Here is a 14,155-nt window from a genome sequence, read left to right as displayed (position 1 = left end):
TGTTTCTTTGTCAGGCGAAAGACAGCGCTCCTGTCGTACGCATAAGTGTTAATCGTCCTAATTGTGCATAACGTTCTTATTTTTGTTCGAATAAATTTGTGAATGGGAAAAGTCAACGAAGGTATTTCTGCTATGACATGTGGGAAAATTCTAAAGTTATATAAATTACTCTAGGATTTTAACGTTAGTAGGTAATAGTAGCATGCACGAGATCTGGAAAAACATACAGGGCCCCGGCCCGAGGGCGTTAATCGCGGGGTGAGTAGGGTTTATGATCGCCGCAGTGCTGTTTTCTCTACGAGCCTTGGGGAATCTAGAGTGTTGAAATAATTATAGATGATTTCTGCATGTCCTAAAGATGAGTTAACTAAACAAAAATGAATCATTTTATGGATGACTATGGTAACATTTATCCTTGACATTAACTGAAGCTAAGAGCTTCAGATGTAAAGTTTGAAGAACCGTAACACACTTTGTATTCAATAATTGGGTGCTTTGGAGTGGAGCAAAAGGGGTTGGATTCAGCGACGGTGTATTGTGTTTAAATGTCAGATATATGTTTACGGGTTATCATTTATGCCAATGATCATGTTTTGAGTTATGTAAAGGTTAAAAGTGAAGTTGATTACAGTACAGAGAAGTTGTTAGTGTGTAAGAGAGATTCTTACTGTGGTTTTCGGGCTGGAATGTATTTTTTACTATTTACTTACTTACTTATTTTTTATTCATTGTATTTCCTATGTAATGTTTTAGCCTGAAATTAAATTGAACACAGAGGGGAGTTCTATAAGCACACCGATGATAATACTGTAATGGAATGAGAACACTGGTAACGAGTTATGTGATTTGAATGCCTAGAAGTCTGCAAACCATTTTTGAATTCTACTGTAATTGTTGATTTCTTTGTGTCATATTTTTTATGTTCCAGTCAGTGCCAAAGGGAGGACGAGGGTCAATTGTGTTTCCATATTCGTTTTTATGAGGCATGGTTGCCTCAAAGGGAGGTCTGATGTATCTGGAAAACCACAATTAACACTAATATAGCTTAAACAACTGTTTAGTGTAGTATGACATTACATTGTCTTTCAGCAGTGCAAACAAGTCAGGACACAGAGGCTAGGAATTTCAGCTTGACCAACCATTTGGTACGGGGGTTGTATGCTAATAGATCAGCCTGCTGATAGTAGGCCAGGACACCTACTGTGCCTCCTAGCTCTGTCCTTCCTGGTGACCACTACCTTATTTAGACATGTGTGACAATTTGGTACAGGGGGGTTGGGACCACCTTTGCATTCTTCCTTTGATGTCTCTGTCTTTGAGTTGTATAAAGGTCTACTGTAAATGCCTATCTGTGTGTTAGCGTGTGTTAGTCCGGAGGCCGAGGGGCTGAGGAAAGGATCCATGGGGCTCCGGCCCCATGGCGGTCTGATTGCTGTATTGAACTCTGCAAATAAAATGGGACTCCGGAACAACTTTCATCTGCTTGCCTGAATGCCTGTGCTTCTTCATCCATCTATCTGTCTGCAGAACTTCTCCGTATGTTTGCCTGAGTATTTTCTAGTCTAAGTATTTAAGGTCTGATTATGCTCTATGGGGAGAGGAAAAGCACTCTCTCCTTTGTAGAACATATTCTTCACTACAAAACCGTACACCAAAGGCTACACCAAAGTAAAGGTGTTTTCCCTGTATGGGTCCTCACGTGCTTTCTCACATCAGATATTGACAAGCCGGATGTAATGTCAGCAGAAAACGCAGTTTGTTGACTCAAATACCAATTTATGGGCCTGTTTTTTGCATTGACTTTGTATGTAAAAAATATATGATAACGCTCCAAGAAACGTATGACAGCATTAGGACATTATAATGAAGGTCTTGTTGACATCTGGTGACCAAGTACATTCTAATCACTGCATTTGAATGAACTATACCCAACCCAAGCATGGAGACGGGACCGTTTTGAATGCATCTGTTTTGAATGTCAAACTTTTGAATGACTCATTTGGATGCTTAAGTAAATGACAGTGTCCTCTTTGATGGAATGCCTCACTGAGAACAAATACTGTGAATCACAATGCAAGAACCAATGCAAATACCAGTCTGCCTTTTTGGTGGAAGTCTTTAAGAAAATAGTCCAGTAATAATGTCACTTGACCTCTAACTAATTGCAAAAAAAAACAAACTCAACTGATTTTGTGTCCTAAATGTGTCCTGAATGAGAGGAAAAAAGTTGCCTGGAATTGCATGGGGGGAAAGAAGTTTAAATTAAAAATGGCCGCCAACCACACTATTATTACATTGCTATTATATATCTTGAAAACCGAACACTGTATGAAGTCGACATTTGACAAGTGTGTTGCTGAGGACCCATGGAAATGCAGTATCAAATTTGAACTTGTTTGGATGAGCGGTTCTTAAGAAAGCTGCAATTACAGTAAGTGGCCCATTCAAAACAAGCATACTGTATATTATAGACAGGGCAAACCCTATAATAAATTGATAAAATGGTGTACCAAACTTTTCTCAGTTGATCCTCATGTATTTGTTTCTGTAGAATCCATTTCTGCAATGTACATTTTTGTAGTGTGCATAATTAATGAGACAATTAGAGTATTTGGTCAGGAGGTGCACGCACATTACCTGACTTTGCCAGATGGGGCAGCAGAGAGTACACTGGGTACTCTCCTCCTGCTCCCATCTGGGAACTCTCAGGCAGACAGTTGGTGTCAACTCAGGACTCCTGGATCGCTGCCCTCCACACTATATCTAACATCACGTTAACATTAACGTTTTGACCATCTTCTTCTTCTGATGAGGACTCTGTGTCGAAACGTTAATCTATTATTATTTAAGGTATTATTTTTTTCCCTCTTTATTGATAGATGAAAATAGGCTGACAGGAAATGGGGAGAGAGATGGGGGGGGTGACACGCAGTAAAGGCCATCGGGATCGGGAGTCGAACCGACGGCACACTGCCAGACTGGATTACCAGCCAAGGTGCCCAGACAGCTACGCCAGCTGCCCGTGCCCGAAACGTTAATCTATAATAAAGCCTTGAGTGGGAGCTTTACAAAGTTACAGTGTGCTGACTTCTATTTTGTATATTGCCACACCCTACAGCTGTTTGGTCCTGCACGGAAGGTTCGCATCTTACAATAAATCAGCGGATGAATAAATGCACCTTGTGTGTGTGTGTGTGTGTGTGTGTGCGTGTGTGCGTGCGTGCGTGCGTGCGATAGTGAAGAACGGAGGCGGAACGTGGGCGTGGATCGGTCTGTACAGAGACCCTGGGGACCCTGTCTGGAGGTGGACAGGAGAAAGGTTGGTCTTGTTTTTAACCCTCTGTCATCTCACATTTTGTTTTATAACGCAATTTTGAAATTATGGAAATGTGGTTAAAGCTAGGATTGTTCCGCACCGATCACGTAATTTTCAAATCGGATCGAGAGCCAAAACATGTGATCCCTAGTAATATCAATAATATATTATATCTATATTATGATATTAGACAGGATATTGTCTGTGATTTTGGATAGTGTAGCCTACTATTGTAATATGCCATTTCACAATAGTACAACATCCAAAATCATTGAAATCGGATCGGGAGCAAAAACATGTGATCGGGACATCTCTAGTTAAAGCAAATTTTCAAGAAAAAGGTATATTTTTAGGAACTCAAGTATTTGCTACTGTAGAAACACTCCTGAATGTTAGTCAGAGCAGTCGTGTAATATTGATTATTTTTATTTTACAGAGGAGACGCTTCAAGTGACACAAACTGGGATACTGGAGAGCCTGAAAATAATGACAACTGTGGCGCCCTTTCCTCCACTGGTAAGTGGAGCGGTCGTCCTTGCTCCAGTCGTCTTCCATTCATCTGTTTTAACGTTGACAACGTGATCCTGGTGAAGGAGAACAAGACATGGGAGGAGGCTCTGGAGCACTGCAGGGCCATCGGCAGCGGCGACTCCAGCCAACATAATCATTACCGTGACCACCAGTATGACCTGGTGAGCCTGCAGTCTGAGGACGACCACCGCTACGCCACGGACAAGATCCATGAGGCCACGACCAATGAGGTTTGAGGGTTTGGGTTGAGGGGTCACACTGTGAGAGATAAGGCTTGTTAAACTAACTAACTAAATAAATACATAAATAAAGTTTGTTGAAATGAATGCAGGAAACATTTTTTTTCTTCTCACTTTCTTTTATTATGATGATAATTAGGCAGAGTTTCAGACTATACCATTGGCTTAGGGGGCAGTCAATCATGACTAGGTCGCTAATAAAAATAGGCCTGTTGTATGTCAGGTTTCACCTGACAAAAATCTTTTCCCTAGAAATAAGCGAGTGTCGACTTTTCACTTCCGTTTTTTTTCTCTCTCCTGTTTACTTCATCGCGTGGCAACCGGAGGTAATCGATACGGTAACACTTGAGGGAAGATGTTTGACCTCCTTTGCCTTCCATGTTGTCCCCAGGTGTGGACAGCTCTGCGTTTCCTGGCGGGCCAGTGGCTCTGGGTGGACGGGGAACCACAGCAGTACCAGAACCTGCCACCGTGTCCGGCCTGGGGGCGGCACTGTGGAACCCTACCAAAAAGACCACAGCACCCAGTGGCAGATCAGGGACTGCATGGAGAGAAGGAACTTCCTCTGCATCAAATCCCCAGCAAAACAGCCATGAGGAATGGTAGGCCTGCCACTGCCACTGCAGGCACATAGTCAATGTGTGGTCATTTATATATAGAGCTACGCTACTGCAGTACTATGTAGATATCGCTGCTGTCGGGCAGACACCAGCTAACTTTGTTTTTAAGAAAACCTTGTATTTTTAAAACAAATTTGGTATTGTGACTTTATATATTGCATGAGAGGAGGACAGGTTGTGGAGTTGGCTGCTTTAGCAGACAACTAGTTTGAGGGTCCAATGGAGTTAGCTGGTTTTGTCAGAATTACTTTTTAAAACTATGTATTGGTTCGGTATTTTTTAACCAACACACAGACGTAAAGGGTGTTCAATAGAGTTGACTCATGAAAGATTATAAAATTGAGTGAGCTGGTTTCTGGCGGACAGCGAAGATATACAATGTGTGATCATTTATATCCATTCATATCTGTGCCATAGATATACAGTACATATCGTTGCTTATCTCTAATTATGTTTTTTTCCTCCGTACATTAAATACCATTATTTTGTCAGTGTCACAGGGCTTAACACTAGCACGTCGAAGCGGTCTTTCTGACCGATTTTGATATTTTGAAGTGGATATTCTTTGCCCATGAAGTCCTGAGAAAGTTCCCCTTGCATGACTTTTTCTAAATGTTCGATTCAAATCATCTCTGTTTTTTTCCATCTGAAACGTTTTGTAAATATGATTTTAGGCATACTTATACCTATAGTAGGTCTGGTCTTTTTTGCCAAATTGACCGCCGTCACCGTTTCTCCCCCGCAAGCAGTCAAGTTCACACCTCCCTCCCGGCTGGAGACGGCCATTGTTCAAGCTAATGGGTCATTTGCATTCCAAATACTATATCTGCACTGATGCCATTAAATGACCCCTATGAAATCCTCAGGACTGAAATCAGTCCCCAGGACTGAGAACTTTAAGCCCTGGTGTCAGCCGATGCAACACATTTTGAGCTTTTGATGTGCTATTTTTGCTCTGTTCAAAGTCTGTTCAAACTTCCAAAGTCGACTTTGGAAGTTCAAAGTTGACTTTGAAATGGTGCCCCTAAGGGGACATTTCAAAGTCGACTTTGAAATAGTGCCCCTAAGGGGACATTTCAAAGTCGACTTTGAAATTTCAAAGTCGACTTTGGAAGTTCAAAGTTGACTTTGAAATGACGCCCCTAAGGGGACATTTCAAAATTTTCAAAGGGATACTCAAATAGATGAACCTGTGGGACACATTACAACAATGACAAGTGGCCACGGTTGATAAAATGACAACATTAATGATACTTGATAACTTCTCTCTTGTATTTGCTTTATTTCCACATAATGTATGAAAAGACAAGTGCAATGTGAACTATTTTATGGCCTCGGCCTTCCATTTTTAATCTGTCGATGATACATTTGTAATCAAAGTAATTTGCTACAGTACATTTTCTCTCTTTTGAATAATTCTGTGCAATTAGCACATTCAACACAAACAACGGTTTAAACCAATTTACATTAAATATAGCTGAGCACATCTCTGTTTCAATTGCTTCACATTGTAATTTATGACAGGCCAACACAAAATAATGAATGGCTTTTCCATAAAATCAACTTAAAATAAATATAGGTAGGCCTATATGGATAAATCAGTAGAAGACCAACGTCAGGACGCAAATTGTGATTGGCCGGCGTGATTGGGTGGGAGATATGCCATTGGCTGAGAATGAGATGACGTATGATAATAAAAGCGCCCCTCACTTTGCTTTATTTCCACATAACATATGAAAAAAGAAATGTGCGACATTTTCTCTCTTTTTAATAATTCTGTGCCTCAAAAATGACTTTGGTGTACAACTGTACATTCAACACAAATGGCTTTTTCCCATAAAATAAACTATATGGCTAAGGAAAATTACCAAGTGGTTAACATTAATGACAGTAGTTAAGTAGAGCTACAGTACATTTATTTTGTTCTCCTTCACTGTAATCTCATTGTCTTATTTGTCTGTTTTGTTTGAAGTTCTCTTTTGTTATCGTGTTCATGTGTCCTTCCTTACATAATGAGTTTGGTCTTAATGCTCTGTGTCCGCCTTAATGATTGTTTTATGAAAAGCATCTTGAATTTCCTCGTTGTTTAAATTTGCTATACAAATAAACTTGGTTTCCTCTCAGGTTAGTGCCTTTTAATTTGACCTTGCACTTGTAAATCTATCATCCTGGATGAGAGCGTCTGCTAAATGCCTACATTAATCATTCTGCTTTATTTTGTCTAATTGCCAACATACGGTAATATACAGAAAGACCATCACACTCTGAAGCAGGGGTCTTCAAAGTATTTCAGGCCGAGCACTCATTAGCTGAGAGAGAGATGAAGCAGGGACCCCCACTACATATTGTATAGTTGAGAGAGAGAGATGAAGCAGGGACCCCCACTACATATTGTATAGTTGAGAGAGAGAGATGAAGCAGGGACCCCCACTACATATTGTAGCGCACGCACACTTAGGCAAACTAACCACCGCAATAAAGACAATGGCCTTGACCACACACACACACACACACACACACACACACACACACACACACACACACACACACACACACACACACACACACACACACACACACACACACACACACACACACACACACACACACACACACACACACACACACACACACACACACACACACACACACACTTGTGCATGGAGGTGATCTGCTTCATTGAAGAATGGAGATGGTTGTATAATTTGTTTAGGCGGAAACATTTTGTGACTATGTCTAGAAATGTGCTCTAAATGGATTCATTATCATATGTTGTCTGTGCTGCTGATGCTGTACTGTAACGAGTCTAACGACATATTCATCAACTTACAATCTGAACTCATGCACACAATGATAGTCAGCTGTGGAAAGTAACTAAATACTAAGTACTGTAGTCTACTTCTACCACTGCATCTCAAGTGGGGGCAAATATTGTAGCCCTACTTTTTACTCTATTAATAATTTAATAATAATTAGCTGAACTCACATAATGATAGTCAGCTGTGGAAAGTAACTAAATATGACGTACATTTGTGGCAACACAATCATTAAATGCCATTGACAATGAAGGGAAAATGTAACGTCATGTAGACGAGCAAATCGGCTAACCAATCACATAAATTCAGTTGTTCATGAGATGATGTGTATAATGATAAGAGTGCCCCTCACTTCACATGGGTGTGATTTTTAGTTTTTGCATTTAGTTCCTCTTATCTCCTGATCAAAACAACAAATGATTGTAATAACTTTGTTTAATTGATAATAAAAAGCTCAACTATGTAACATTTGTTTTATAAATAAAATGTAATTGTATCCAATCTGTATACCCAGGGGGCAAACCACCCTTTTTTTAGGAAACCTGCATTTGTCACAACATACAAAGTTGTCCACCAGAAATAATATCTATGACCCCATAGGATCACAACCTATATGGACAACTCGGTCAATTTTGTTGCGAAAGTCCAATATGGCCGTCCCCAATATTAGCCCCTATTAGTTATAATGGGGGGTGAATAGGGAAAAAAATTAAACTGAGAGATATTTCCACGAAACTTCTCAGGTTGATCAATGATATGAATACGAACATTTTTTGTATTGCAAGTTTCCATGAAATCCAATATGGCCACCACAATATGGCCGCCACATTATTAGCACTAAAAAAATAGGTTTTGGCTCTAACTTCTGAACCAGATAAGCTAGAAATGCAAACTTGGTGTCTATTTCATGGTTTCTGACCATGAGAGACTCAATGGAATACCTATTTTCATTATTGGGTGTGTCTGGACCCTTATTGTGCATATTTACAAGATGGTGGCTACCCGAAATAGTGCTTTACCATGATTTCTACCATGATTGTTGACTGTTTTGGCAAACACAAGCAATATTAATCCATTGGCTAAGATTCATGGAACAGAAGGAACATTTTCTTGAGCTTGCATATTGTCAAAATGGCTGCAAACATGAAAAAGAAAAGACATTACATTTCCTGTCAGATCCTATTACCCAGGGGGGCAAACCACTCCTTTTTTGAATACCTGCATTTGCCATAAGGTTGTCCACCAGAAATATCTATGACCCAATAGAATCACAACCTATGTGGGTGGACACACCGGTCAATTTCTTTGGAAATCCAATATGGCCACCACAATATTAGCCCCCATTAGCCTATAATGCGGGTGAATAGGGCAACATTTTTAACTGAGGGATATTTCCACAAAACTTCACAGGTTGATCAATGATATGAATACCATAATTTCTTGTATTGGAAGTTTCCATGATATCCAATATGGCCACCACAATACTAGCACCCAGAAAATAGGTTTGGCTCTAAATTCTGAACCAGATGAGCTAGAAATACAAACTCATGGTTTCTAACCACGAAATATATTATTGTTCTGTGGTGTTTCTTTGCAGAAAGACATCCTTCTGGCTGTATTTTGGTTTTGTTCTACTGTTTGTTGGCATTTCCTCTGTTTATGTTGACAATCATTCCTGGCAGGGACGTGCATCGCCAAGCCGGACATCCCTTCCTTCACTGAGTCTGGATGGTCTCTCAGTGACAGGAATGCAGTCCCCTGTCCATCTACAGAGCCAGCCTGGCCTATGTCAATGAACAAGACAATATCATGTAGCTGTATCAAAGGCTGCCAGAAAATCTGTTCATGTGCCAGGGACTGGAGACAAGATGCAGCAGGAGCTTCACTCCATTCCTGACTGGGAATGTCTCAGGTGCATGCATCATTCTGTGTGCTCTTTATGGGCCCAAAACCACTGGCTCAACTCCAGTCCGCTCCTCTGACAAGTGTCCTGCTCACTGACAAGAGTGACATCCTAGCACACTTAAACAGAGAGTCCTCAATTTCCGAAGAGGATATTGCCACGATACCCCAGCTGCCAAAAAAAGCTGATCTGGCTGACCCCCCCCCCCACCAGTGCAGAGACAGTGAAAGCACTCCAACAAACCACTTCTGGAAAGGCACCAGGAGGTGATGGGTTGCCCGCAGACATCTACAAGAATGGAGGCTTGGCACCTGTACCAGGTCATCTGGAAGAGGGGGAAGTCCCTCAAGACTTCAAGGATGCATCCATAGTGCATGTTTACAAGAGAAAAGGGGACGGGGCATACTGCGATAACCATCATGGTATAGCCCTCCTGAGTCCTGAACATCACAGGAAAGATCTTAGCGAGAATCATCCTCAACCGGCTAATCAGCCATGCTGAGAATGTTCTCCCTGGATCCCAATGTGGTTTCCACGGAGGCAGAGGTACCTGTAACATGATCTTTTCCATTTGCCAGCTGCAAGAAAAGTGCAGAGAGCAGAAGGGTCTCTATATGGTGTTTGTCGACCTCACCAAGGCCTTTCACACAGTCAATCGTGAGGGCCTGTGGCAGATCCCTGGCAAGTTTGGCTGTCCAGGGACATTGATCTCTCTCATTGCGTCCTTTCATGACAGGATGCCAGCCAGAGTCCAAGGTAATGGTGATGCATCCCCAGTCAGGAATGGAGTGAAGCTCCTGCTGCATCTTGTCTCCAGTCCCTGGCATAGGCCAGGCTGGCTCTAGATGGACAGGGGACCATCACTGAGAGACCATCCATACTCAGTGAAGCGATGTCCGGCTTGGCGATGCACGTCCCTGCCAGGGATGATTGTCAACATAAACAGAGGAAATGCCAACAGAAACAGTAGAACAAAACCAAAATACAGCCAGAGGGATGTCTTTCTGCAAAGAAACACCCCAGAACAATAATACTTAATAGAGGGAAATTATGGCTAAAATATTTATATATCTCTCGTGGTTAGAAACCATGAGTTTGTATTTATAGCTCATCTGGATCAGAATTTAGAGCCAAACCTATTTTCTGGGTGCTAGTATTGTGGTGGCCATATTGGATATCATGGAAACTTCCAATACAAACCATTATGGTATTCATATCATTGATCAACCTGTGAAGTTTCGTGGAAATATCCCTCAGTTAAAAATGTTGCCCTATTTACCCGCATTATAGGCTAGTGGGGGCTAATATTGTGGTGGCCATATTGGATTTCCAGCAAAGAAATTGACCGGTGTGTCCATATAGGTTGTGATTCTATTGGGTCATAGATATTTCTGATGGACAACCTTTGATGTTATGGCAAATGCAGGTATCCAAAAAGGGGTGGTTTGCCCCCCTGGGTAATAGGATCTGACAGGAAATGTAATGTCTCTTTTCTTTTGCAGCCATTTTGACAATATGCAAGCTCAAGAAAATATGTTCCTTCTGTGCCATGAATCTTAGCCAATGGATTAATATTGCTTGTGTTTGCCAAAACAGTCAACAATCATGGTAGAAATCATGGTAAAGCACTATTTCGGGTAGCCACCATCTTGTAAATATGCACAATAAGGGTCCAGACACATCCAATAATAAAAATAGGTATTCCATTGAGTCTCTCATGGTCAGAAACCATGAAATAGACACCAAGTTTGCATTTCTAGCTCATCTGGTTCAGAAGTTAGAGCCAAAACCTATTTTCTTGGTGTTAATATTGTGGCGGCCATATTGTGGCGGCCATATTGGATTTCATGGAAACTTGCAATACAAAAAATGTTCGTATTCATATCATTGATCAACCTGAGAAGTTCCGTGGAAATATCTCTCAGTTTAAAATTTTGCCCTATTCACCCCCCATTATAACTAATAGGGGCTAATATTGGGGGCGGCCATATTGGACTTTCGCAACAAAATTGACCGAGTTGTCCATATAGGTTGTGATCCTATGGGGTCATAGATATTATTTCTGGTGGACAACTTTGTATGTTATGACAAATGCAGGTCAACCCCCTTTGCCCCCTGGGTAGTATGGTAGTTTCTAGTTTGTTAATACAACATAACTTATATAATTGTGGTGGTTGTAGTTTGTCTTCCTGCTGTTCTAACGAGATTTTAGTTACTGTGAGAGTGAGGTCTAGCCAACACCAACTCAGGACTCCTGGATCGCTGCCACTAACATAAAGTTATCATTAACGCTTCTTCTTCTGATGAAGACTCTGTGTCGAAACGTTAATCTATTATTATTATTTAAGGTATATTATTTTTCCCTCTTTATTGATAGAAGGATAGATGAAAGTAGGCTGACAGGAAATGGGGAGAGAGATGGGGGGGGGGGGGGGGGGGTGACACGCAGTAAAGGCCATCGGGATTGGGAGTCGAACCGACGGCACACTGCCAGACTGGATTACCAGCCAAGGTGCCTGGACCGCTACGCCAGCTGCCCGGGCCCGAAACGCTAATCTATAAGAAAGCTTTACAAAGTTAAAGTGTGCAGACTTCTATTTTGTATATTGCCACACCCTATAGCTGTTTGGTCCAATGGTCCTGCACGGAAGGTTAGCATCTTACAATAAATCAGCGGATGAATAAAAGCACCAAGTGTGTGTGTGCGTGTGCGTGTGTGTGCGTGTGTGTGTGTGTGCGTGTGTGTGTGTACGTACGTCAAATTCGGCACACGCGTTCCACACCACCACAGGGAGTGCAGTGCCGGCCTTGAGTCTGTATGGGCACAAAATAAATCCAAAGGGAATAGACATAATTTAAATGCACTGCTGATAATTAGATACAAACAAATAAACAGGTCGGGATGCGCACTAAGATTAGACACACCAACAGTCCGACATGCTGAAACAATGGTGGGACTACCGCTCGAACACGCTGCTCCCGTGCTTGCGGTTATGTTTAGGTTAGGGTTTGAGATAGGTTGTCGATGTCGGACTAATGACTGTCTGACCAATGACTAGTGGCCAAGCAACAGCTCAAACATAATTGTAGTCCATAATAAAGTGTGCAGGGGGGGAACAAACACAGTGGATAAATGACCGACGGCCTTACGTTGGTTCTTGGACGCACACAGTTATTCGAGGGCTGAGGAAGGGTGGTGGTTCTGGTGGTTTAGGTTTGGGAGACGACAGGCAGCTACAGTTTAGTGGGCATGAGGAAATGAGTGCAGCTTAGGCCTACTTATGTAGCCTCCCACAGACCCACACCTGTGTGGCCAGTGAACAAGCTGCCATTCACTCAGGCTTGATTGGATTGATTGGGTGGCAGTGACTCTCCATGAGCCTTTTGACACCCCCTGTACCCCCGACACAGCCGGTCCTCTGTCCAACTGTCTTCTGGTGGTGTGTCCTCCAGACTTCATGGGGTTGCCCAAGTGGAACACTTGTGCAGGGGTGGAATGAAGTATGAGTGCAGTCAGTGCACGCACACACATACGTACTCACAAATCTTAACCACCCCAAAACAGCTTATTCTGCTGTTGCCATTCTTCTGCCTGCACATACGTCATGTCCTATTATGAGCCAATATAGTCCGGCAGCCAATTATTGTCTATATACATACATTCATGAATCCACTTGCTGACCAGCTGTCGGTATTGAGCATTTTTTGTGACATAGAGGTCATCACAAAATAATGTGATGAGATCAGCACATTTTGGGCACATTTGGAAGTAGGCCTACGTGGCTATGGTCGTTTTTTTTTTTGCTAAACTAATGCTTGGAATCGATTCAGAATCACGAAAAAAAAAACCTAGTTTGACATGTCACATGCTACATAAAGAATATTGAAAATTTGAAAATCTTGCCTTATATAGGATGTTAATGGTATGGTAACATATAAACCGTAAAAAAAATGGCTCAATAGCAAAAGCTGGTCAGCAAGTGGATTCATGAATGTACAGTATGTATATACCACTTCACAACCCCGACTGCCGGACAAATAGGGGATTCCTTGTTTGACCCGGCTAAATCTCGGATGTGTGTCTCAAAGGATATGATTATTGTCAGAATCGTGGAAAGTTTAGAATATTTTGCAGGCCCGTTTTCATTTTACACAAGATCAGTGGTGGTTGCAATTACCTGCACTACTGTATAATACTTCACCATGTTGCACTATGTCTGGGCACCTAGGCTGCCGAGCCAGCCGGACGGCGTGCCGCGGGTTCGACTCCCGAGCCCAACGGCCTTGGCCGCGTGTCACTCCCCATCTCTCTCCCCCTTTCCTGTCTGACTACTGTTCACTATCAATAAAGGCATGAAAAGACCCAAAACAAATCTTAAAAAACAACAAAACCAAAACCAAATCTGTGTTGTTTGCACCCGACGGAACAATGAGGGATTTGGCCAAGCCCGAAATACCTGTGTCTCAAAGAATTGACTCTTTATTGTTTGGTGGATTAGATGAGCCAAAAGTATGTTGCAATAAAACTTTATAACTACAATATATTCAAGAAGTTACTTGTGTATAATGTAACTCATTGGTATAACTACTCATCTGGTATCAAGGTATGTGTGTGTGTGTGTGTGTGTGTGTGTGTGTGTGTGTGTGTGTGTGTGTGTGTGTGTGTGTGTGTGTGTGTGTGTGTGTGTGTGTGTGTGTGTGTGTGTGTGTGTGTGTGTGTGTCCCGGTGC

At 41.9% G+C, this 14,155-nt stretch overlaps 1 protein-coding gene across 1 annotated transcript in view; it reads right to left on the bottom strand.

Moving 5' to 3' along the window:
• The window catches only part of LOC306924418 (inter-alpha-trypsin inhibitor heavy chain H3-like), a gene marked incomplete at its 5' end in the record, with an annotated part of 85,741 nt that extends 72,709 nt beyond the window's left edge, over nucleotides 1-13,032 (bottom strand). The window contains 2 exons of the mRNA XM_079502912.1: nucleotides 12,576-12,659; nucleotides 13,028-13,032. Coding sequence (XP_079359038.1) covers nucleotides 12,576-12,659; nucleotides 13,028-13,032 — 89 coding nt within the window. The remainder of the gene's footprint in view (nucleotides 1-12,575; nucleotides 12,660-13,027) is intronic.
• Between the last annotated feature and the right edge of the window lie 1,123 nt (nucleotides 13,033-14,155).

The sequence above is a fragment of the Electrona antarctica genome, assembly GCF_951216825.1.
Source record: "Electrona antarctica genome assembly, chromosome: 6".
Taxonomy (NCBI): domain Eukaryota; kingdom Metazoa; phylum Chordata; class Actinopteri; order Myctophiformes; family Myctophidae; genus Electrona; species Electrona antarctica.
Note: the sequence above shows the minus strand (reverse complement) of the source record. Positions and strands in the feature narration are given on the sequence as shown.